At 45.9% G+C, this 25,846-nt stretch overlaps 2 protein-coding genes across 2 annotated transcripts; both read left to right on the top strand.

Moving 5' to 3' along the window:
• The first annotated feature begins 20 nt into the window (after positions 1-20).
• On the top strand, positions 21-20,652 carry ALG8 (ALG8 alpha-1,3-glucosyltransferase). Its single transcript, XM_081949974.1, has 13 exons — positions 21-177; positions 1,543-1,621; positions 5,711-5,904; positions 7,030-7,139; positions 7,360-7,427; positions 8,262-8,388; positions 8,794-8,897; positions 10,434-10,554; positions 12,365-12,504; positions 14,293-14,432; positions 15,873-15,970; positions 17,389-17,461; positions 19,868-20,652. Exons 1-13 carry the CDS (start codon positions 83-85, stop codon positions 20,097-20,099), a joined length of 1,581 nt encoding a protein of 526 aa, XP_081806100.1. The 5' UTR covers positions 21-82; the 3' UTR covers positions 20,100-20,652.
• A 746-nt stretch (positions 20,653-21,398) lies between these two features.
• Positions 21,399-25,294, top strand: LOC309391822 (NADH dehydrogenase [ubiquinone] 1 subunit C2-like). The gene is made up of 3 exons (XM_081952614.1): positions 21,399-21,617; positions 23,467-23,610; positions 25,132-25,294. Exons 1-3 carry the CDS (start codon positions 21,470-21,472, stop codon positions 25,179-25,181), a joined length of 342 nt encoding a protein of 113 aa, XP_081808740.1. The 5' UTR covers positions 21,399-21,469; the 3' UTR covers positions 25,182-25,294.
• The last annotated feature ends 552 nt before the right edge of the window (positions 25,295-25,846 follow it).

Genomic DNA, 25,846 nt, shown 5'->3' with positions numbered 1-25,846 from the left:
GCGAGCCAAACGGTCGCCGTCAGGCGCATGCGCTGTGGCGCCCCTTCGGTCCGCCCCTGTGGGGAAAGAGCGGACGGCTGTCATGGCGGCGCGCCGAGGTTGGTGCGGAGGAAAAGGCACGTTTCTGGCTTTGGCCTCCGGCGTGACGCTTCTAAAACTGCTCCTCATTCCGACATAGTAAGAGACCTGCATTCTTTTGTCTTTCGGGCTGATTAAAAAGGCGCGCGGAGGGAGGGTGGAAAGTTCAGCCGCCGCCATTGTAGATTCGGCTGTTCCAAGTGAGTTTCCCCCGCCCTCCACTGAAAGTGGCCTTTTTTTTTTTACCCCTGTGGCTGTTCCCGGGTCTTGTACTCCTCCCTCCGTGCTCTTCTTTGCTAAGCTTCCAAGCCTCGCTAATCATAGTGAATGAGAGCCAGGGTGGCTGGGGATGATGGGGATTGTAGTGTAACATTTCAAGAGGGAGTCTCTTGGATTTTCTCGAGGTTTCTGTTGGAATAGCAGTAGTCCTCGACTTACAACCACAATTGAGCCCAACATTTTGGTTGCTCAGTGAAACGTTTAGTTCGGTGAATTTTGCTTCGTTTTACATCAGTTCCTGCCACCTTTGTTAAGGGAATCACTGCGGTTGTTAAATGAGTCACACGGTTGTTAAGTGAATCTGGCTTCCCCGTTGACTTTGCTTGCAAGAAGGTTGCAAAAGGAGGATCACGTGACTCCAGGACACTGCGACCGTCGTAAATGTGAGTCAGTAGCCAAGCGTCTGAATTTTGATCACGGGGATGCTGCAACGGTCGTAAGTATGAAAAACAGTCATAAGACGCTTTTTTCAGTGCCATTGCAACATCAGACAGTCGCTAAATGAACGGTTGTAAGTCGAGGACTACCTGTATTAACTATTTAGTCCTATTCTCTACAGTTAACCTGGTTAGTGAATTAATTAACCCAAATTGGCACATTGATCCATAGATTTAAAAAGTGGATGATCCAAGTATATATATGGTAGATTAGCCATAGTGGTGCAGTGGTTAGAATGCAGTATTGCAGGATAATTCTGCTGACTGTAGTTCGGCAGTTCGATTCTCACCGATTCAAGGTTGTCTCGGCCTTCCATCCTTCTGTGGTCGATAAAATGAGGACCCAGATGTGCATGGAGCCTTCCTGGAACTGCTGAAAGGACTGTGTTGTGTAGCTGTGCTTTCTTCAGCTCCACAACTGTCCTTTCAGCAGGTCCAAGAAGGCTCCGCCCCCGTTTGCACCACTCAGATCATCCTGAGTACACAGATAAACCTCCAAGTGCTTCAAGGATCCTCTAAAAGGATGCAAATGACCAGCTGTCTGCAAGGTGGATCAATCCTTCCATTCCCCATCATCCAGTCAGAGCCGAAGAAGCTTCTTGAATGAGAAGCGAAACGTCTTCAAAGAAAAAAAAACCCCAGAAAGTCCAGTTGTCTCTTGAAAAAGCACCTTTGGGACAATCCTGACCTGGATGACTGAGAATCTTCGTAGTCCACTATCTGGATACTAACAGTTAACTCTTTGTAGTCATTCCACAGATTTTGAAGTGCACAGGAACTGGCTTGCCATTACTCACAGCCTACCAGCCTCTCGGTGGTACTATGAGGTGAGTATCTTATGGTTTCATTGCCTGAAAATGTCTTGCGTCAGTAGAGCAGCGACTTGACTTTGCCAGTCAGAAGGTTGCAAAAGGGGATTTCATAACCCCAGGACGCTGCAACCGTCATACGTATGAGTCAGTTGCCAGGCGTCTGAATTTTGAACATGGGGTGGCTGCAGTAGTTCTAAATGGGAAAAACATGTATAAGTCACTTTTTCCAGTGCCATTGTATCTTCGAACAGTCACTAAACAAACATACGGGTAGTCCTCGACTTCCGACCACAATTGAGGCCAGAATTTCTGTTGCTAAGGGAGACGTTTGTTGAGTTTTGCCCCCATTTTACCACCTTTCTTGCCACCGTGGTTAAGTGAATCACTGCAGTTGATAAGCGAGTAACCTTGGTTGCAAAGTGAATCCGGCCTCCCCACTGACTTTGCTTGTCAGAAGATCGCAAAAGGGGATCCTATGACCCCGGGACACAGCAACGGTCATAAGTGTGAACCAGTTGCCAAAAGATCTGAATTTTGATTCCTTGATGATGGGAATGCTTCCAAGGTCGTAACAGTGAAAAATGCTCATAGTGGATAGAATAGAATTCTTGATTGGCCAAGCATGATTGGACACACAAGGAATTTGTCTTTGGGGCTTATGCATGGCTGGCTGGGGAATTCTGGGAGTTGAAGTCCACAAGTCTTAAAGTTCCCAAGTTTGGACACCCCTGACTTAATGATAGTCATAGGATACAAATAAGCAATCAAATCATACTAGGAAACAATATAAACCGTAAGGATGCAAGCAACAAGTTACAGTCATACAGTCAAAAGTAGGAGGAGATGGGTGATAGGAATGATGAGAAAACTAATAGTAATGCAGCCTTAGTGAATAGTTTGATAGCGTTGAGGGAATTATTTGTTTAGCAGAGTGATGGCATTCGGGAGAAAAATTGTCCTTGTGTCTAGTAGTTCTGGTGTTCAGTGCTATATAGCGTCATTTTGAGGGCAGAAGTTGAAACAATTTATGTCCAGGATGCGAGGGGTCTGTAGCTATTTTCACAGCCCTCTTTTTGACTCATTCAGTGTACAGGTCCTCAATAGAAGGCAGGTTGGCAGTAATTGTTTTTTCTGATTATCCTCTGTAGTCCGTGTCTGTCTTGTTGGGTTGCAGAGCCAAACCAGACAGTCATGGAGGTGCAGGTGACAGACTCAATCCTTCCTCTGTAGAACAGAATCAGCAGCTCTTTGGCAGTTTGAGCTTCTATCTTCAAACGATCACTAAACAAAACGGCTGTAAGTTGAGGACTACCTGCATTCTCTAAAATGGGGTGTTTTTAGGAGCTATGCTCATCATCTGGTTTCTGAATCTACCCACAGACAGATTGTTTAACCGGAAAGTTTGGTTTTAAGATCTGCTTGTTGTTACTGGAAGCTGAACAAACCTCTCAAGCAGGCAACTGCAGTCTCTTTTGCCTGTCCTGTCAGCCTTCCTAGATTAAAAAGCGAAGGTCTCTGTCTGGATTAGCCCAGCAAACTGATCCAGATCGTTCCCCTTTGCACAAACGAGCATAGCAACCACAGACCAGTTTGCAATAATTTGGGTAAGTTCACTCTCCCCCTTTTAAACAATTCAAACAGATTCAGGGCAATTCTTCTGATTTCTTAAATCCTACAAATTTTTTAAAAAATTCTAGACCCACGCCAGTCCGGCTTCCGACCCGGGCACAGCACAGAGACAGCCTTGGTCGCGTTGGTTGATGATCTCTGGAGGGCCAGAGATAGGGGTTGTTCCTCTATCCTGGTCCTATTAGACCTCTCGGCGGCTTTTGATACCATCGACCATGGTATCCTATTGCGCCGGTTGGAGGGGATGGGAGTCGGAGGCACCGTTTTGCGCTGGTTCGGCTCCTACCTGTCCGACCGGAAGCAATGTGTGTTGACAGGGGGGCAGAGGTCGTCCCTGAGGCCACTCACTTGTGGGGTGCCACAGGGGTCGGTCCTCTCGCCTCTCCTGTTCAACGCATATGTGAAGCCGCTGGGTGAGATCATCCGTGGTTTTGGGGTTGAGTACCACCTGTACGCTGATGACACTCAGCTGTACATTTCAACCCCAAACCACCCCAACGAGGCTGTCGAAGTGATGTCCCGGTGTTTGGAAGCCGTCGGGGTCTGGATGGGGGACAACAGACTCAAACTCAACCCCTCCAAGACTGAGTGGCTGTGGGTACCGGCACCTCGGTTCAGCCAGCTGACGCCATCGCTGGCCATAGGGGGCGAACAACTGTCCCCTGTGGAGCGGGCGCGCAATTTGGGCGTCCTCCTTGATGCCCGGCTGTCAATGGAGGACCATGTGGCAGCCGTGGCAAGGGGGGCGTTCCACCAGGTTCGCCTGGTGCGCCAATTGCGCCCCCTACTGGACCGGAGTGCCCTGCGCACGGTCACTCATGCGCTGGTGACGTCTCGCCTGGACTACTGCAATGCCCTCTACATGGGGCTTCCCTTGGGACGCATCCGGAGACTGCAGCTAGTTCAGAACGCAGCCGCGCGGGTTATCATGGGGAGTACACGTTACTCCCACGTAACACCTCTCCTGCGCGAGCTGCACTGGCTACCTGTGGCCTTTCGGGTGCGTTTCAAGGTACTGATCACCATCTTTAAAGCGCTCCATGGCATAGGACCTAGTTATCTGCAGGATCGCATCCTTCCACACACGTCCCTGCGACCTATCCGCTCACACAGAGAGGGACTCCTCCTGGTGCCGTCCGCTAGGCAATGCCAGCGGGCGACACCTAGGAGTAGGTCCTTCTCTGTGATGGGCCCAACCCTCTGGAATGACCTCCCCCCCGACATTCGAACTACCACCGACCTCCGTTCCTTCCGTCAGAAATTAAAGACTCACCTATTTCAATCAGCTGGCCTGGCACTCTCTTAGTTTACCTCCCGGGATATATCTTAATTGGGTTTGGGTTTTAATTGGGGTGTTTTTAGGGTTTTTTATAGTCTATTTATTTCTTGTACAGCCTTATCTCCTCCATCCAAATGTATTTAATTGTTTTATATTACTATTGTATTTTTATCTGCATTTGACTGTACACCGCCCTGAGTCCCTTTCTGGGAGAGGGGGCGGTTTAGAAATCCAAGAAATAAATAAAATAAATAAATAAAAATAAAAGGGAGATAACTTGCTGTCCTTTTAAAAGTTTCTTTTGCTTTTTCCCCCAACCTTTTTTCTTTCCTTTTTAAGCCTGTATTAATCTTTTTATTATTGTAATCAGTAATTGTAATCAATATGATTGAGAGCCATTTTGATCTAGTAGTTAAGGCATCAGGTTAAAAAATGGGAGTCCATGAGATCTTGTTCTAGCTTAAAAATGAAAGTGGGTTGGGTGAATTCTACTCCCCCTTTAGGCATGAGATGACTTTGGGCCAGTCACTCTCTCAACCCAACCCATGTTACAGGATTGTTGTTATGGGGAAAGCAGGAAGGAGGAAGAAGTATTCAGTATCTTAAGTTACTTACAAAGTTATAGAGGTGAAATGCAAATTTAAAAAATCAAAACTTTTATTGAATTGTTATTTAAAAAACGAAGGGGAAGTACCAAGTGTTCCTTCGGAAAAAAAAAGCTACAAACACTCAAAAAAGCCAACCCTTTAGCAGTGCGAACTATTTGAGAGCAGAACCGGTTGTCATGATGGATGGCAGAATTGCTTCTGTTGTATTTATTCACTTGCAATAGACAGCCAATATGTCATTGGGTTTTTGTGCTAAATTGGGAAGTTAACCTGATGATTCAAGTCATCATCTACTGGCCGGATGCCGTTCCTGTTGCCAATGCAGTGTTCTGTTTAGCAGATATATTCTTAGTGTGGCCCAGAGAGAGAAATGTCTGCCTCTACCTAGGATTGAACTTACAACCTCCTGATTGTGAGGCGGGAGCTCCATCTCTAGGCCACCGTACCAAACTTGATGACTTAAATGACCCTGCCAAACTCTGGGATTTGGTGACCTGAAGTGGATGCTAAAGCTTGAAACGTACAATCCTCTCACGCCTCTTCATATAGATTCTTGCTGCTTTTTTATTTTATTTTTCTGAATTTCAGGCAACTTCTGAGTGGACCTTGGATTACCCTCCCTTTTTTGCCTGGTTCGAGTATCTGCTTTCCCACGCTGCCGTGTACTTCGACAAAGAGATGCTGTCCATTCAGAACCTCAACTATTCCAGCCATATGACCGTTCTTTTCCAAAGGCTGTCGGTGATCGCTACCGATATGCTCTACATCTATGCTGTGTACCAGTAAGTGGTTGTGTCTTTCTTTATCTCTTTATAAGAGCCATGATGGTGCGGTGGTTAAAAAGCAGTACTGCAGGCTAATTCTGGTGATTGCTGGCTGCCAGCAGTTCAAATCTCACCAGGCTCAAGGTTGACTCAGCCTTCTGTCCTTCCAAGGTGGGTAAAATGAGAACCCAGATTGTTAGAGGCGATAGGCTGGAAACCGCTTAGAGAGGACTGGAAAGCACCGTGAAGCTGTATATAACTCTGAGTGCTATTACTATTTGGTGTGCCCTGGAGCCTGGAGAAAAGGGAAGGAGGCCACTGATTTTTATTATCCTGGTCTTTACGTGATATTTCCAAAATGCAGGTAGTCCTTGACTTACAACCATAATTGAGCCAAAAGTTTCCATTTTTAAGCAAGAGAGTTGCTGTGAATTTTGCCCCATTTTGCTACTTTTCCTGTGACGATTGTTAAGCGAATCACTGCAGATGTTAAGTTAGTCACACAGCTGTCTAGCGAATCCAGCTTCTCTCTTGACTTTGCTTGTCAGAAGGACGCAAAAGGGGAATCATAGGACCCCGGGGGACACTGCAACCGTCATAAATATGAGCCAGTTGCCAAACGGCTGAATTTTGATCACATGCAATGGTGGTAGGTGTGAAAAATGGTCATAAGTCCCTTTTTCCAGTGCTGTTGTAACTTCGAATAGTCACTAAACAAATTGTTGCAACTTCGAATGCTTGCTAAATGAACCTTCCTTGCCACCGTTGTTAAGTGAATCGCTGCAGCTGTTAAGTTAGTAACATAGTTGTTAAGCGCATCCAACTTCCCCGTTGACTTTGCTCATCAGGTGGTCACAAAAGGAACAGGTGAGCCTGGGACCCTGCAACCGTCATAAATACATGCCAAGCCTCTGAATATAGATCATTGGTCCATAGGGATGCTGCAAAGGTCATAAGTGTGAAAAACTGTCCTCGGTCACTTTTTTCACTGTCATAACTTTGGTCACACAACGAATGATTGTAAATTGAGGACTATCTGTAATTGGGGAGACGAAGGGAACGTAGAAGTTTTTGCTTGATAAACTACGTTGTCTCATAAATTGCACACATGTAAGAATTGTATGTCTTGGTTTCTTCTTACAGATGCTGCAGTTGTGTAAACGGGAAGCGAGGAGCAAAAGATCCCTTGGAAAGCCCACCCTTTGTTCTCTCCGTCCTTCTCCTGTGGAATTTTGGCCTCTTAATTGTGGATCGTATCCATCCCTCTCAGGTTTTTTTTTTTTTTGCTGAAGATCCTGATCCATTAACCAAATATGAGTGTGGGGTGAAAAAAATAACTTCTCTGTACATTTAGATCTACAGAATCTGTTAGGGGTTTGAATTTTAGAGCTAGCCGGAATCGTATTTAAATTGGAAAATGATGGCTTGGAGGATTTTTTCTAAAGCAGATGGAATTCCTTATATCAATCTCAGATATTCACTTCCAGTACAACGGTTTCTTGTTTGGATTGCTGCTGCTTTCCATTGCACGATTATTCCAGGTAGTGTATAGCCCATCTTTTCCTTCCCTCTGTCTCTCTGCACACACACACCTTGACTTCTTCCTCTTCCTATTTTCCCCACACTGTAAGGTGGGTTGGGTAGAGAGAGGGGGGAGGGGGGGAGGAGCCTGGCCCAAAATCACCCAGCTGGGTTTGATGCCTAAGGCAGGACTAGAACTCACTGTCCCCTGGTGATTGCCCCAAATTCCTCCAGTCAGCTTTCATTCCTAAAATAGGACTAGAACTCACCATCTCCTGGTGATTGGCCCAATGTCACCCAGCTGGCTTTCGTGCCTAAAGTGGGAGGAGAAGTCACCATGTCCTGGTTATTGGCCCAAATTCCTCCAGTCAGCTTTCATTCCTAAAATAGGACTAGAACTCACCATCTCCTGGTGATTGGCCCAATGTCACCCAGCTGGCTTTCGTGCCTAAAGTGGGAGGAGAAGTCACCATGTCCTGGTTATTGGCCCAAATTCCTCCAGTCAGTTTTCGTTCCTAAGAGAGGACTAGAACTCACCATCTCCTGGTGATTGACCCAAAGTCACCCAGTCGGCTTTCATGCCTAAGCAGGACTAGAACTCACCATCTCCTGGTGATTGGCCCAAAGTCACCCAGATGGCTTTCATGCCTAAGGTGGCATTAGAACTCACAATATTTCTACTATAATGAACAAAGGTGGATAATTCTGAATCTTGAAAAGCTCCTATGTTGTTTTGTTAAACTACACAAAGCCCCAAGTTCCTCATCTAACTCTTGGCCAACATGCTTTGATAAAGACAATGGTTTGTTTTAACTCTTTGCTCTTCTCTTCCCCATCATCATTTTTTTTTCCAGAAAAGATACTTAGAGGGAGCATTTCTCTTCGCTGTCCTCCTGCATTTCAAGCATATCTTCCTCTATGTAGCCCCAGCCTACGGCGTCTATCTACTCAGATCTTACTGCTTCGCCCAAAATAATCCAGGTATGTTGCTGACAATTTCATACAGGGAGTCCTTGATTTACAACACTTCGCTTAGTGACCGTTTAAAGTTAACGGCACTGAAAAAGGTGGCTCGTGATCCTTTTTCACACTTACGACCGTTGCAGCATCCCCGTGATCGCATGATTTCCATTTGGGCGCTTGACGTTACTAATTTAAAAACTGCAGCGATTCACTTAGTAACTGCAGCAAAGAAGGTTGTAAAATGAGGCAAGGCTCGCTTCACAACTATCTTGCTTAGCCACACAAATTTGGGGTCTCAGTTGTGGACGTAAGTCGAGGACTACCTGTATTCCATAATACAAGATCTCGTTAGAAAGGCGGTCTGATTTGTCACTCTCAGGTTTGAAATTTTATCATCATCATTCTAGCTCTCATTGTGTCTAGATGGATCTCTTCGGTGGCGCAGTTTCAGTTTTCTACGCGTGATCGTGCTCGGATTAATTGTCTGCCTCGTTTCTGCCATTTCCCTGGGACCTTTTTTGGTTTGGGTAAGAAACCCCTCTGTTTTTCTAAAATATATTTTTATGACCTTAGAATGGTCATTAAGTGAACCGTTGTAAATTGAGGATTGCCTGTAATCTGCTTTGGGTCCCAGGCTGAGATCAGTGTATTTTTGTCTGCGTTGGTAATTGTATTTACTGCTTTTGGGGGTTAAATGCTGCCCAGAGTTTGTTGGAGTTGGGCAGAAATAGTAAATTTGAATAAATAAACAAAAATGAACTAAAGTTTATGAAACCAACTCAAGCAAAGTAGCAATATTCCAAGTACGACCAGGGTTTAAAATGTTAATGCTTGATTGTTTCTTGGTCTAAATACTGTATTTTCCAGAGTATAAGACACACCGGAGTATAAGACGCACCAAGGTTTTGAAGAGGCATTTTTTTTTAAAAAAAGTAGGTGGATAGAGAGATAGAGAGAGATAGAGATATACAGTAGGTGGGGGTGGGGAGAAAGAGGGTAGGTAGGTAGGTAGAGGGAGAGAGAAAGAAATAGAGAGAAATACAGTAGATAGGTAGAAAGACAGTAGTTAGGTTAGTAGGTAGAGAAATAGAGAGAGAGAAAGAGAGAGAGAAAGAGAAATATGGTAGGTAGGTAGGTAAGTAGAGAGAGAGAAATAGAGATAGAGAAATACAGTAGGTAGGGAGAGAGAGAGTAGGTAGGTAGGTAGGTAGGTAGGTAGGTAGGTACGTAAGTAGATGGGGGAGAGAGAGAGTACAGTAGGTTGGTAGATAGAGGGATAGAAAGAAATAGAGAGGGAGAAATAGAAAGAGAAATACAGTAGGTAAGTAGGGAGAGAGAGAGAGAGAGTAGGTAGGTAGGTAGATGTTTCCAGGTGTATTTATCCATGTGCTGGAGAAGGAAATCCCTGACAATCTGCAGCACCTAAGACTTTGTTTCTGCTGGCACAGCACTTGATCAATCTAATTCTCATCAATCAGTTAAAGAACTTTCCAAAAGTGGGGGGGAAAGTTTTTGCACTCCGCAAACCTCCCCAAAACAGCCCGGTTTTTTTTCAAATAAAAGGCATGAATAGCCTTGGGGGGGGGCTTGCAGAGTGCGCCTGGGGGGGTGGAGGGGCCAAAAACTAGCAAAATACGGGCCCGTTTTTTGTCAAAAAAAAATGCATGCATAGCCTTATGGAGGTTTATAAAGTGCTGCTGGGGGCTGGGGGGGGCAAAAAGCAGCCCATTTTTTGCTCATTTCTGCCCTCCCCAGCCCCCAGGAGCTCTCTGAAAGCCTCCATAAGGGTATGCACGGCCATTTTGGTGAAGGGGGGGGCTTCGGGAGGCAAAAAATGCTGTATTCAGTGTATAAGACGCATCCAGATTATCAGCCTCTTTTTTGAGGAAAAAAGGTGCATTTTATACTCTGAAAAATACGGTAAGTGTTTTTCAAATTTGGCAACCATGAGAAGGTGTGGAGGTCAGCTTGGCTGGTTGGGTGATTGTAGGAGTTGAAGTCCTTAAATGTGCCACATTTAATTGGAATGAGGAGAAGATTAATATGATTTTTCTCCCATTTAGGGTCAACTTCCTCAACTTTTCTCTCGCCTGTTCCCTTTCAAACGGGGCCTCTGCCATGCCTACTGGGCCCCAAACGTTTGGGCGGTGTATAACTCCCTTGACAAAATGTTGTCAGTCCTTGGTAGGTATCTTAATCATTTTGTTTCTCTGACTGCCTGTCCTTCCATCCAGCAGCCATTTTACTCCACATGGAGACCTCCACCTGACTCCAGCCACCCTACCCAGCGCACCACATTAGCCCGTCCCACCCGTTCAGGCAGGGAAGGCATCTTGCAAGCCCCGTCAGTCAAAAGAATTCCAATTGGCAAGATCTGGGATTTGGTTCCAGCAAACTCCCACTTCCTACTAGCACTGATGACATTACCTAGTTTGGTAGTGAAACATCTGCAAGATAACCACCAAGCTCAGAGAGCACCAAGGACTCCACAGCCCTCCTCCTTACCCCACTCCACCCTATCATCATCGTCTTTTAACAAATCCATAATCCCTTGCAGGGGTGGAGTCTGGGCAACTAAATGGAGCTGAGTATTTACTGCCTGGATGCCCTTCCAGTCACCAATGCGGAGTTTTGTTCAACAGATACATTTTTTCAGATGTCTTTTTGGTAGGAACCCGTTTTGATCTGGATGGATAATTTCATTTAATGTTTAGCCCCCTCCCTCTTTCTGCAATTATGGCAGCGAATATTTTATTATCGGCATTTAATAATGAGATAGGCCTATAATTCTTAATCAGCTGGTGGTCTGTATCTTCTTTCGGTATTAATATAATATATGCCTCTGTCCATGATTTTGGCAGTTTATCTTCTGCTAGTGTTTTGTTGTGTAATTCCAGCATTAATGTCTCAAATGGTCCTTGTATATTTTTATATAATACTGCGGAGTCCATCAGGTCTCGTTGTTTTGTTTTTTTACTGCCTTTTTTATTTCCATCATGGCTATTTAACATCATTTAACATCTTTCTTTTTGTGACCGGTATTGTACTTCGGCCCCTCTCCATTCAATATTGTTTAATACTCTCTTCTGATATATCTTCTTGACTATACAGGTCCTTAATTTTTTTTTGAATTTATCTTCTATCCAGTAGTATACGTAGGTTCCAGATACATTTTCTATTATTATAAAGTTTTTTATTTTTTTCATTTTCATAACATAATTGCATGTATACTATTACATAGCCAACATCATATTGTATTATTGAATGTTTACATTGATTCATCTTACCATCAACTCCCCAAAACAATTCTTGGCTCTTCTGTTCTCCATACACCATATTTGTACCTTATCCATCACTTTCTTTTCCCTGCCCCTCCCTACCTCCTTTCTTCCCTCTGTCATTCTTCTCTACTTCCACTTCCTCTCTCCTTCTCTTCTCTCCCCTTTCCTCTCCTCCTCTTTTCTCTCCTCCTCTCCCCCCCCTTGCCCTCTCTCCTATCCCTCTCTCCTTCCCTCTCTCTCATCTACTTCACACTCTTCATCTCATTTACTTGGTGTATTTCAGCTTCTGAGCGAGCTCCATTTTATGTTCATGGTATTTATAATTCCTTTTCAATATACATATTTAATTTGAACATGTTTTAAAAAAAAGAACAAAAAAGTATACATACATAGTCATTGTGCTTTTAACCCACCCACCACCCCGATACATTTCCATTGTGCCCAGAGACAGAAATATCTAGCTCTACCTAGGATCGAACTCCCAGCCTCCTGATTGTGAGGCGAGAACTCCACCTCTAGGCCACCGCAACACACACACACACACACACACACACACACTTGCCTTCTACTACTGAATATGTTACCCAGTTGAGCAATTAAACGTTCGCAAGAAAATCAGCAAGCTCAGAGATGACCAAAGGCCCCTTAAATCTATTTCAGATTGTTTGAGTGTGCGCCTGAGCTCATTAACAAATTTCCTCTTGATTTTCCAGGGCTAAAGTATCAATTGCTTGACCCTGCAAAAATACCTAAGGCGGCCATGACCGGAGGGCTGGTTCAGGAATTTCAGCACAGCGTCCTTCCTTCTGTGACCCCGCTAGCAACCTTATGCTGCACCGCCATCTCAATGGTGGTAAGTATAAACCATTGTCCCACCTGCGAATTTTGCTGTATTTTTATTTCCTGTGACCAAATCTGTTGAATTTCAGTCTCTACCGGTCAACGGTGGTAAAGGTAGCTCAGTGGCTAAGACACTGAGCTTGTTGATCAGAAAGGTTGGCGGTTTGAATCCCCAGCGCCGCGTAACGGAGGGAGCTCCCGTGACTTGTCCCAGCTTCTGACAACCTAGCAGTTCGAAAGCACGTGAAAAATGCAAGTAGAAAAATAGGGACCACCTTTGGTGAGAAGGAAATAGCGTTCCATGCGCCTTCGGTGTTGAATAATGCCGGCCACATGACTACGGAGACATCTTTGGATAGCGCTGGCTCTTCTGCTTTGAAACGGAGATGAGCAGCGCCCCCTAGAGTCAGGAACGACTAGCACGTATGTGCAGGGGGAACCTTTCCCTTTTTTATCGGTCCACAATTTCCTTAAAAATAGCTCATTCTGCTCTTATTTGACAAACTCTGTCACATAGCAATTCTCAGGCGAAACTTATTAGGCAAGAAGTGGAGTAATGAAAAATTTTTTAAATTCTAAATATTACAGTGCCTGATTCTTACAGAAAGGACAGAAACTAGGAAGCTGTACAGTTAATCCTCGACTTGCAGCAGTTTGTTTAGACATTGAAAGTTACAACGCCACTGCAAAAAGTGACTTATGACCATTTTTCACACTTGGGCCCCTTGCAACATCCCCATGGTCACAAATTCAAAATTTGAATTCTTGGCAACTGACTCATATTTATGACGGTCGCAGTGCTCCGGGGTCACCTCCTCACCTTTTGCAACCTTCTGACAAGCAAAATCAATGGGGGAGCCACTTAATAACCATGTTATTAACCTAACCACCGGCAGTGATTCACTTAACAACTGTAGCAAGAAAGTTTGTAAAACGGGGCAAAGCTCACTTGGCAACATCAATTCTGGGCTGAGTTGTGGCCGTAAGTCGAGGACTGCCTGTAACTTATTCAGGTCCTATTTTCAGTGTCCGTGGAAAGTAGTTTTTGACTATTTTCTGTAATAGTCTGTGGAAATGACCACGGGAGACTGCATGAGGAGATGCTGCCTAGTTCAGGGATTTCCAACCTTGACAACTTTAAGACTTGTGGACTTCAACTCCCAGAGTTCCTCAGCCAGCCATGCAAATTTAAGGCTCATGGACTTCATCTCCCAGAATTCCTCAGCCAGCCATGCAAATTTAAGACTCGTGGACTTCAACTCCCAGAATTCCTCAGCTTTGCTTTAAGACTTGTGGATTTCAACTCCCAGCTCTGGGAGTTGAAGTCCACAAGTCTTAAAGTTGCCAAGGTTGGTGGCCCCTCAGATAAGAGGCAGCATAGCCCACAGCTGCACAGTGGACAGAGCAATTTTTCCATGGGCTGGGGGAGTGGGAGAACGTGCAAGCTAGATCCCATACATGCGTGTTAGATCCCTTACATGTGCAGTTTATACTTGCGTTCTATGAGAATAATGCCTGGTGAAGCTGAAGCGTTGATGTTAGCACTGGGGAGCGGCTGCAAATATAGATGGAAGTTTCGCTTGCTTGCTCACCCGCAGCTCATCTCCGGGTTTTTTCGGCCCGGTTCCTAACAGATCACGGCCCGGGGTGGGGGGATTGGGGATCCCTGGTCTAAAGCCATCCCAAGTTTGAAGGCACCTTCTCTAGGTCAGGAGTGGCCAAAGAGTGGCCTCCATTGATTTGATGACCTGCTTGATGGGGGAAGACCCACTGAAGCTCTGTTTCTGCCTGTTATTTCTAGCCTTCTGTTTTCTGTCTTTGGTTTAAACCCCAAGGGCCGAGAGGATTCCTCAGGTGCTTGGTTCTCTGTGCGCTAAGCTCCTTCCTGTTCGGTTGGCACGTCCATGAGAAAGCCATTCTCCTCGCCATCCTTCCTTTAAGGTAAGAGAGCCGTCAGTGCTGACCAAGGGGAAACATTGTGAGAGGGGAGAAAAGGAGCTATTGAAACCCCAGGGCCAGGCTATCTAGGGAACCGACTTCCCCCCATCCCATCAGCCCGTCCCACTCGTTCAGGCAGGGAAGGCATCCCGAGGGCCCCCATCAGTCAAAAAAATTCGACTGGCAGGGTCTGGGAAGATGTTGCCCCTGCATTGTGCAACATCTTGCCCTCAAAGTTGAGGAAAGTTTGTTTGTTTTATTGGATTTATATCCAATGAAATTGGATTGGGGAAAGCCCCCAATCTATAATGTTATCAGTGATTTAAAATGTTTAATGCTAAACTAATCTGATTTTAATGTTTATTGTTTATATGGCACACCTGCCAGAGGCCCACAAGGATGGAGGGAGACAAGCAGTTGAGAAATATGACATGGGAGGGAAGGGAGAGGAGGAAAGGAAAGGGAGAGGATGGAGAGGGGAGAGAGAAAGGAAGGAAAGAAAGAAAAAATAAAGGAAGGGAGAGGAAGGAAGGAAAAAAAGGAAAGGAAGAGAGAGGAAGGAAGGAAAGAGAAAAAGAAGGGAAAGGGAGAGGAAGGAAAGAAAGAGAAAGAAAGATTGATCTGTTCCTAAATATCAACCATAAAGTGAATACAGCAGAAGCCTGGAGTTGGGAATTTTTTCAGCTTTTCTAAGAATCCAGGCCTCCCTCTGGGCACAGCTTTCCTTTTACTGACTGAGGAACTAGGACAGATCAAACCATCCCAAAACTGGACAGAACTGCGAAGCAGCTGGTGAAGAAAATGAAGCTGAGGTCATTTTTCAGCAAGACAGCAATTCAAAACACACCTCCAGATCAATCAAAAAAGTACAGGTAGTCCTCAGCTTAACGACTACAATTGAGCCCAAAATTTCTAGTGCTAAGCAAGACAGTTGTTCAGTGAGTTTTGCCCCACTTTATGGCCTTTCTTGCCACAGTGGGTAAGTGAATCACTGGAATTGTTAAGTTAGTCACACTTAAGTTAGTTCAGTAAATCTGGGTCCCCATTGACTTTGCCTGTCAGAAGGTCACAAAAGGGGATAACAAAATGGTCACAGGATCAACATTTGGACGCTTGGCAACTGCTTCGCAGTTTCCTGGGGTCACGTGATTCCCCATTTGCGACCTTTTGACAAGCAAAGCCAGATTCATTTAACGACCTTGTGACTAAGTTGACCACAGTGATTCACTCAACAACAACGGTGGCAAGAAAGCTTGTAAAATGGGGCAGAATTTACTTGACACCTGTCTCGCTTAGCAACATGTTTGACTTCAATTGTGGTTATTCGTCGAGGATGATCTGTATTTATGGTAGTATCGGTCAATAAATGTGGCCGTTTTGGGAGAGGGCTGACAAAAGCAGAATGCCCACTTGAAATATTCCTCTCTTTTTATCACTTCTCAGCTTGCTGTCTGTGGAGCGGTCAAGAGATGCTGGTATTTACCTAATACTGTCCACTACGGGACATTTTTCCCTCTTCCCACTGCTGTTTACCACACCAGGTATGTTTCATTTCTTGTAATTTGCAATGGAAAAAAAGAAAAAAAATTGATATAGGTAGTCCTCAACTTACGATCATCATTGGGAACCAGAATTTCTGTTGTAAGTAGTTGCAGTCGTAAGTTGAATCATCACATGACTGGACCCGTTTTTACTACCGTTGTTCAAGTACGTCAAGTCATCGTGGTGGTTAAGTGATGTCTTGCTATATTCGGTCCAGATCCAGGTGCCCTACATAATGTTCCCACGCACGCACAACAACCTGGTGAGGTAGATTGGACTGAGAGGGAGGTTCTGGGTGAAAGCTGGCCTTTGTGCCTAAGGCAGGCCTAGAACTCACCATCTCCTGCTTTAACAGAATGACAGAGTTGGAAGGGACCTTGGAGGTCTTCTAGTCCAACCCCCTGCTCAAGGAAGAGACCCTATGCCATTTCAGACAAACAGTTGTCCTATCTCTTCTAAAAGGCTCCAGTGTTAGAGCACCCACAACTTCTGGAGGCAAGCCATTCCACTGATTAATTGTTCTCATTGTCAGGAAATTTCTCCTTAATTCCATGTTGCTTCTCTCCTTGATTAGTTTCCATCCGTTGTTTTTTACCTTGTCCTTAGGTGCTTTGGAGAATAGTTTGACTCTTCTTTGTGGCAACCCCTGAGATATTGGAAGATGCTACCATGTCTCCCCTAGTCCTTCTTTCTCTTAAGCTAAACATACCCAGTTCCTGCAACCGTTCTTCATATGTTTCAGCCTCCAGCCCCCCTAATCATCTTTGTTGCTCTTCTCTGCACTCTTTCTAGAGTCTCCACATCTTTTTGACATCGTGATGACCAAAACTGAATGCAGTATTCCAAGTGTGGCCTTACCAAGGCCTTATAAAGTGGTATTAACTCTTCACGTGATCTGGATTCTGTCCCTCTGTCGATGCAGCCTAGTCCAGCCTTGGTTTCTAGTCCAGCACCACACCAGGCTGGATCCAGATTTGCCCTACTATTAATGGTTTCATAGCACTTGGAGAATAAGTCTGTATTTCCATGTGGGAGAGGATGAGTAACTAGCCTGAAGAAAATGCCACCGCATCGACTTAAGCAATTCCTCTACCATTTTCTCTAGGCCAGGGGTCTGCAAGCTTTAAAATGCTCAAAAGAGCCATTTGGACCCATTTCCCACAGAAAAGAGAGCAGGTCGCGCGACAGGGAGCCGCAGGAGAGGGCTCAAAGGGCCGCATGCAGCTTCGGAACCCCAGGTTGCCGACACCCAGTCTAGGCCATACATGCCAATCCATGACCAAGTTGTCTCTTTCCAGTGTATGCAGGGCTCAGTTCGGCATGACGCAGGATACGTGAACGGGAATACTTTTTCCCCGGAATATATCTTGTCATGGAATTTACTGATTACAAAATCCTTATTTTTTTTGCCTTTCAGAGCTGCCCATTAAAATACTGCTGATGCTCCTCTTTTCGGTATACAGCTTCTCTTCCCTGAAGGCTCTTTTCAGGTAAGAAGGAAACAATCTTCCCAATAAAGAGAAAAAGTTGCCCCGTTGCCAAGCGGTTCGATTTTTGTCACACTGTCCCATTTTAAGGACGGTTAAGCTAACAATAAAGAAGAACGTTTGTTAGCTCAGGGTTGAAATGAGGGGTCCCTGGTAATCTCTGGTGGTTGTTTTTTTATAGATGTTTCATCACCCAACTAGGTAACACCATCAGTGCTAGAAAGGAGTGGGATTTATGAGGAGGACTATGGGGTCCTTGGTGCTTTCTGAGGTTGCTTGTTTTTTTGCAGATGTTTCATCGCTCAGTGTTGTGGTGTGACAGTAGAGCTGGCAAAAGATTCAGACAGTGAGGAGGTTGAGGAGGAACCTGGGCCAGTCCTGGAGTCTGGGGAAGGCTCTGATGAGGGCTCTGTGTCAGAGGCAGAGAGGGGGCCAGGGCCATCCGACAGTTATAAGCTGCCTTCAGAGTCAGACATCAGTGAGGCAGACAAACAGCTGGAGCCTGTTCCCAGTGGGCACATGCGCAGAGTTGCCAGGCGAAGGGAAAAGCTAAAGAACAGGGGTCAACTTGGGAGTAAGGCCACAAGTGGACGATGAATGGCCCCTCCCAGAGGAAATAAAAAAGGAGCGAAAGGGGAATGGAGTTTGCTGGAGACAATTAGTTTGCTTAATTGGTTTGTGACTCTCCAAAACTCCTTGCCAAGTTTTGCAGGTATCGGACTGGCAGCTCTCCAAGCCAGAGAAGGTCTGTGACTGTAAATCCTCCCTCGAAAGACTTTGCTGGATGTGAAGGAGCAGAATTCAGTCAGTTAATAAAAGGTTTTTTTTTATCAGGACGAGGAGTTTGCTTCATGCTCTTGGGAATCCTCAGTCAGAACAGCCAATTAGGTAACAACATCAGTGCACTGATGATGTTACCTACTTGGGCAATGAAACGTCTGCAAGGAAGAAGCCAGTCTCAGAAAGCAGCAATAAGATTTGTCTGACTCCGATGATTACGTCGTTAGTTTGATCCTAGGCAGCTCTACTTGAAAGCAAAAGCACTGATGGTACATTGAGAGGGTTGCAAGGAGTCAAAGTCCAGCCCACCGGCTTACTTACTCAGTGGCAAATCAGAATAGTATCCGGGATAAAAGGGTTGGAAGGGTCCTTAGAGGTGGTCTAGTCCAACAGGAAACCCTATACCATCCCACACAGACGGCTTTGTGGTCGCTTCTTAAATGAGCACTCAGGCTACTGGGTGCCGCTGGATTTGTTTGGCTTCACTCAAAAGATAAGGATGCTGGTAGCGGCATGGATAGTCCTCGAATTACGACTGTAATGGAGCCTGCCCATTGCAGTCAGGAGTCGTAATGTGATCATCTCACTTGATGCCTCCCCCAGCCCTTGCTCTCTATAGCGCAGTTCTTAAGCACAGCAAGGGGCGCCTCAGGGCTAAGGGAGGCCTTGGGAGTTCTAGCACAAGCCTAGATACGCCTGCTTCGGGTCTCCCAACAAGGCACCCTGTTGCTCCACTTTCTGTCCTTCAAGGACTCCCTAGGACAGTGTTTCTCTGTGTCAACTTGAAGATGTCTGGACTTCAGCTCCCAGAATTCCCCAGCCAGCGAACGCTGCCTGGGGAATTCTGGGAGTTGAAGTCCAGACATCTTCAAGTTCACACGGTTGAGAAAATGCGTGTGACAGAAACCCAGAAGCTCAGGTGCCAGCGTGCACATGTGGGCCACGACACTGCTCTTCTGCGTTTTGACCCTCCCGCACATGTGAAGACCAGCTGGCTGGCGCGCGCACATACAAAGGAATGTGGGAGAGGAGCCAGTGAGGCCACGTGTCCCGGGTGAAGTGGCTGTGCGTGCCACTTCTGCATGAATGCCATAGGTTCGCCAACACGACTCTAGGCCTTGGGCCTCCTTTCACTCACACACACACACACACACACACACACACACACACAGCACCAGGTGACCATGGGAACCCAGATTGTTCCACTTTGGAGGAGGAGTCCATTTAACTTGGAACAGTTGCTAAGCGACCGGTTGTAAGTCAAAGACTAACTTTTATGATAAGACTATGAATAAATAGTCTTATTCTCTTTCCCCCAGAGATTAGAACAGCCCCCACTCTTAACACTCTTCTGGAAGGCACTGAAGACCTAATTCTGCCAGCGAGAGAGGGATAGAGCCCATTAAATGGCTCATGTGATGTGTTGTTGCTGGGGCAGGAGGGTTATATTACGTTATTAATTTATTATGTGGTTATTCTCCGTTATTAGTTTCATTGTTTTACATATGAGGTTTTTATATTCCTTTTGAGTTGTCTTGTGCGAACAGGCGGCAGTGTAAATTCCCTAAAACAGATGAATACAATAAAACCTTATTTAAAAAATGCTTCCCTCTTGTCCTGTCTCCATAGGAACGAGCCTCTGCTTCACTGGCTGGAAGCAGTCTACCTCATTGGGCTGATACCCATCGAAATCATCTGTGAAATTGTGTTCCCTTTTACTTCCTGGGCTCAGAAACTTCCTTTCCTGCCTCTGTTGCTCACCTCGGTGTATTGTGCTTCCGGCGTCATCTATGCCTGGCTCAAGCTGTACATCTCGGCCTTCACCGGACCATCGGAAGGCAAACCAAAGAAAGAACGGTGAGGTACATCATGGCTTCCAAGCCGGCAAGGATCATTCCAGAAAGCTCACCCCCACAACAGGTGCCAACATTGGACGCCCTGTCCAATTCCAGAAATGGAACTTTAAAACACATTCTTTAAAGACTTGGGGACTTGAAACAAATCAGAAAGTAATCAGGTGTTTAAACCAGTGCAACCTGAATGCAATGTATTGCTTATTTACATAATTGGTGTAGCAAGGGGGAAAAAAATCAACGTTTTTTACTTATTTTTCTTTTGAATCATTCTGTCTCCAACGGCCGTAGGGATGTGCTGATACAAATAACAGAGGGAAATGAACAATTTCTTTCTCCCGAGTATGAGGACTTGGGTTGAAGGCGATAAGGTGTTAAAATTTAAATAAGCACACTCAATAATAATGTGTAATTAATATATATGTGTGTGTGTCCTTTATTTATAAGGACACATGCTGAATTCCCCAACTCTGTATTGCAGGATCACCGTTTTCTAGAAAAAGTTGTTATCATGCAGAGCAATTTAAAAAATGTGAATAAAAGAATCATTTTTGTATCTGTTCCCTTGTCTGTTTGGAATTTATAATTGCAGATATATTATGCAAGCAAATCCGATCAGATTAGATTTGTAATCTTTATCCAATCACCTTCCTTCCTCCCTTCTTCCCTTCCTTCCCATCTCCTCTCCTTCCTCTTCTTTCCTTCCTTTCTCTCTCCCTCCCTCCACCCCCCTCTCTCTCTCTCCTTCATTCCTGTTTGCAAATCGCCATCATAAATATGAACCTGCTGTGGCAAGCATCCAAATTTTGATCATGTGAGCATGGGGATGCTGCAATAGTCATTAAATGGGAGAGATGGTCATAAGTCCCTTTTTTCAGGGCAGTTCCAACCTAGCAGTCACTAAATGAATGGTTGCAAGTGCTGCTAACAAATGAATAGTTAACTAAAGAACTAAATTTATAGAACTAAATGAACGGTTGTGCCTGCTGCTGTGGCCTAGAGGAGGTTGTGAGTTCGATCCTAGGTAGAGGCAGATGTAGGGTCTTCTGCTTGGGCAGGGGGTTGGACTATAAATTCCCTTTCAACTCTGTTAATCTGTTTAAAACCGAGAAGTAGATTTCCAAATCACTTGCACAAAGGAACCGCCCGAGGGTGTCTAGAGCCCGCCTCCTACCCCATTCGAGCCCCGCCTCCCAACCAATCAGCCCCACTTCCCAGCCAACCCGGGCCCCGCCTTCCAGCCAATCCGAGCCCCGCGGCGGAGAGGAACTAGCGGCGGCGTGGCCACACCCCCTGCGCGAGGGCGGGGCGGCGGCGGAACCTTCGTGCGCGGGGAAGGCGTTACGGGCAGGACCGTCCCCCGCTCTGACGGGCCGCCATGCAGCTCCGCTTAGGCATCCCCAAGGAGGCGCGCTCGCTCCCGCCGCCGCCGCTGGTCACCTTCCCGTCGGTCTGGATGGCGGGCGTCTTCTGGCTCAGCGCCCTGCTGGACAACGGCCTCAACCGCAGGCCCGTCCTGCGAGCCGGTCAGTCGCCAGGCCTTCCGCGTGGCCTCCCGTCCTTTTTCCTCCCCTTGGACGAGCTGCGAGGGTCCCCGGGGCTGCTGCCCGTCGAGGCCCCGTCCGGGATCCCCGTCCACCACGCGGACCTCTCCGGCCATAAAGGCGGGGGGGGGGGAAAGAGTCCCATGCCCATAATCCACAGCCGTGGGGGAGCCCAAAGAAGCCTCGACCCAGCTCAGGCTCGGGAGGACCCCGGTCTGGCCTCTGGGGGGGTCGATGCTCCCAAGGGGGCCCAAATGGAGGATCCGGTTGTCTCTTGGATTCCCCTCTTGGGTCCCTATTTGGGGTCAAGGAAGAATTAACGCCCCCCCATTCCCCTCCCCCCCAACAACAACAACCTTGCCAGGTGGGTCAGGCAGAGAGAGAGAGAGAGAGATTGGGCAAGGTCACACCTGATGACCTCTATTAGTCTCTTAGACCAACCCCAGTCCATAAATAATAATTCTTATTCCAATGCTAGGAAATCCTGGAAGTCTTGAGTTTCAGTGACATCAGCCATCGACAGACAGGTAGAGAAAAACTATATTTACACACCGTTCAAAAGAGTCAATAAAAAAAAACCAGAAATGAACAGACCAGGATCTCTCCCACATTCACAGTCAGATAAATGGGGATTAGCACCAGACAAAAAAAAATCAAAAAGAAAAAATACGGTATGCAATCAAGGAAACACCAAGGAATAAACTGTAAACTGAACCCCCGCCAACATTGGCAGAAGGATTTAATTATTTATTGGATTTCTATCTTGCCCCCCTATATTTAGTCATGGCACAACTATTGCCTCCCATCCCCCCCACACACACAACAACCCGGTGAAGTGGGTCAGGTTGAGAGAGAGAGGAACTGGCCCAGGTCGCACCAAATAGGCTCTATGAGTCTCTTAGGCCAAGTCCAATCCAAGAATAACATGTTAGTAAAATGTTAGGCAATTCGTGGAAATTTGGCCTTCAGACAAATCAGCCATCAATACACACATAGAGGCAAAAATATTTAGTCGCCATTCAAGAGACAATTTTAAAAAACAGAAATGAAAAGGCCAGGATACATCCTCTCCTGCATTCAGTCAGATAAATGGGGATTAGCACCAGACAAAAAAACCAGGGAGATAAAAAAATACGGTATGAAATCAAGGAAACACCAAGGAATAAACTGCACCCCTCTCAACAATGACAGGGCAGGATACTAATACACACACACACACACACACACACACACACACACACACGCTGGTCTTGTTGTATTCGAGTCTTTTCCCGTGTAAGATTGAGATTGTCTTGGCAACGTTTCAGCGTGGTCCCATTCGCTAGTGAGACCTCGCCAAAACGTTGCCAAGACAATCTCAATCTGACACGGGAAAAGACACAAACACAACAAGACCAGCATACCTACACCCATGAAAATCTACGAGAACAAATATATAGAGAGATACCCAAAGAATTTGCTTTTGTTCCCTTTTTTAAATGGTGACGGCTTGTAAGGAAGGGCATGGAATGAATGCCTGGCAAGCCCTGGCAGCCTTAGCATGGGAAGAAGTGGTTTGGGTGAGGTGGGAGGTGATGGTCACCCAGGGCAGAGCTGATGAAGGGGACAGTCCCACTTTGGAATCAGGAGAAGAAGAAGGGAAGGAAGCGATTGGGGGAATAAACAAGGTAGATTTAGTAACCTCAATCCAAACCGTCTTCAGCCCATCTTCTTCACAACTTAGTTTGTAGGCACCGTGCCAGTGGCAACCACCTGGGTGTAGGCCCTTTGATGTGCCCCTTGCTGATGTTGAGGCCAGGTGTTCCACTTCTGCTCCCTTGATCTTTTCCAGGCATCCATCGTCAAGTCCTGATGACCACCCTGGGCTTTTGTTTGGGCTACTACATCAAGAGATACTCCAATTACTACTACGCTGAGCGGGACAGGGAGCTATTCAGTTATATAAAGCAGCATCCTGAGGACTTTGTGGAGAAAAGTAAGATTGGCGTGAAGCGCTTTCTACGAGAGCTGCTCAAAGGCTAAGAGGGGGTGAGGGAGAGGAAGGCAGAGGGTGGGAGGAGCCCAGGTGTTCCTCCTGAGTTCGCCCACAGCAAAGATGACATAAAGGCCCCCAAATTATCCCTCAAGAGAGTTGGGACAGTCTTCACTGATCTACCCAAATGCCCAGGGTGACAGCTGTAGCAAGGTAGTCAGTGGTGAGGAGGCTGGGAATTGTAGTTTCAGCAACAGCTGGATTGCTGTGAGTTGTCAAATGTCAAAAGTGTATGGAGTTGTGGAGGTGATTGTCTCTCAGGTATCCAAGTATGGGGACTTTTGGGTCGAGGAGATTTACGTTGTTGATCCAATCTTGACCCTTGACAACTACGGGGCCACATTCATGCATATTCCCTTAGCCACAATTTTGGAAGTGTTTTGCCCTTCTTTCGTGGTCTGAGAGAAAGGGACTGGTCCAACGTCACCCAGTCAGCTTTCATGCCTGAGGCAGGACTAGAACTTGCCATCTCCTGGCTTCTAGTCCCCTGGAAGAAGGGCTGTGTCAATCTGGCTCTCGGCAGAGACCGGTCCCTTTAATGGGCCTGCTTGTCAACAGCTCCCAAGGGGCCTACAAACCTAGAGGACTAAGGAATCTCGCTTTTCCAGGATAAAGCAACATTTTACTCAGAGGTGACTTTGGGCCTTTGTAACAGAAGCTCTTTGTCCGCTTCTCCCACAGATCCTTTTTCTTTCTGTCTTTTTTATTGTTTCCAGTATAAACATACATATTTTGTGGACAGAGCATTGATTGTGTGAGATCTTTTTTATATAACGTTAACAATAACAGTACAAATCATATGTGAAATTCTAATCTTCCAACTTCAAACGACACTAGTTTCGTTTCAGATTCCTTTTACGTTTTCCCTTTGCTTCCTTTAAGCATAAATAAAATTCTTCGCACGCTGTGTTTATTACCCCTTAGTAAATGTTGTCATTCAATATTTTAAATCATTGGTCCAGCGTAACATCAATGTTTCAAATGTTTAGGATTACTAATAACACCAATTATAAACAATATTCAGTCCACCACGGGGAGTATATCTCACGGGAGTATACCTAGGACTAGGCAACTCAACTGAAGTGTTAATAATATTAACAGGGTGTTAAAAGATATGGTGGATTTAAAATATTAAGGATTAGAAATGGTGGGGACCAAAGGTGCTTTTTTCAAGAGGGAAATGGTTTTTCTTTGAAAAGGTTTTGCTTCTCATCCAAGAGCTGAAGAAGCTTCTTGGATGAGAAGTGAAACGTCTTCTAAGAAAAACCATGACTGAGAATCTCCATAGACGCTCTTTGTCCGCTTGCTTGCTGCTTAAATTCTCTTTCAGGAAGCATAAACAAAAAGAGATTTCTACTCAGAGGGTAAGGTAAATAAACACGCAAAGTAAACAGACTGTGTGCTTTGCCTTCTCCTTGGTTTATGAATAAGCTTCACCAACAGGATCCTTTCCTGTTTTGTTAGAGCCCAGAAAAATGGGAGACATTCTGGAAAAGTTCGTCCCGACGCGCTGAAGTTCCACCAACAGATCCTGTGATCCTCTGGGTGTTTTCTCTGCTCCCTCGTGGGCCAAATCGCCTGTTGATGAACGTGGATTGTATCCTTTCTAATAAAATACATATATGGAGATCCAGTCTGCCGTTTGGTTTTTTTTTTGCTCATGAGGTAGGCCTGGAAATGGGGGAGAAGGTGCCTGGGAGACGTAGTATAAAACTCAGAATGTGTGAATCTGTGGACGTTCTCTCATCTCCCCGCTGCGTTGAATGGCTTCGATCCGTGGTCCCTGAGGAGCCTCCAATGGGGCAAGATGACAGCTGTGGCTTGCAGGCCTTTAGAACAGGGGTTAAACCTTCATTTCCCCAGGATATTTATAAAGACCAGTGGCTGAGGGTTCCTTTGGTCCCTTGGGTTGGAGTAGGCAGGGCAGTGTGGCCCCCAAAGGTTTCCAACCAGTTTCTCCCCCCCCCCCCCCATCCTCATTCCGTTCCTTTCCATAACCAGGCAGGGGTTCTAATAAAGCAGGGGTGTCAATCAAGGCCCGGGGGGGGGGGCGGATCCAGCCCACAGATTGCTTAGTCCTGGCCCACGAGGGTCTCCTATGAGGAGCAGAAAACTACTGTTAATTGTTAATTACTGTTAATCTGCCATCATCGCCTTCTGTTTTTCTCCCTTTCTCCCC

This window comes from Natrix helvetica (genome assembly GCF_964273705.1).
Source record: "Natrix helvetica genome assembly, chromosome: 4".
Taxonomy (NCBI): Eukaryota; Metazoa; Chordata; class Lepidosauria; order Squamata; family Natricidae; genus Natrix; species Natrix helvetica.
The sequence above is the reverse complement of the archived record's forward strand: the minus strand, read 5'-3'. Positions and strand labels throughout refer to the sequence as shown.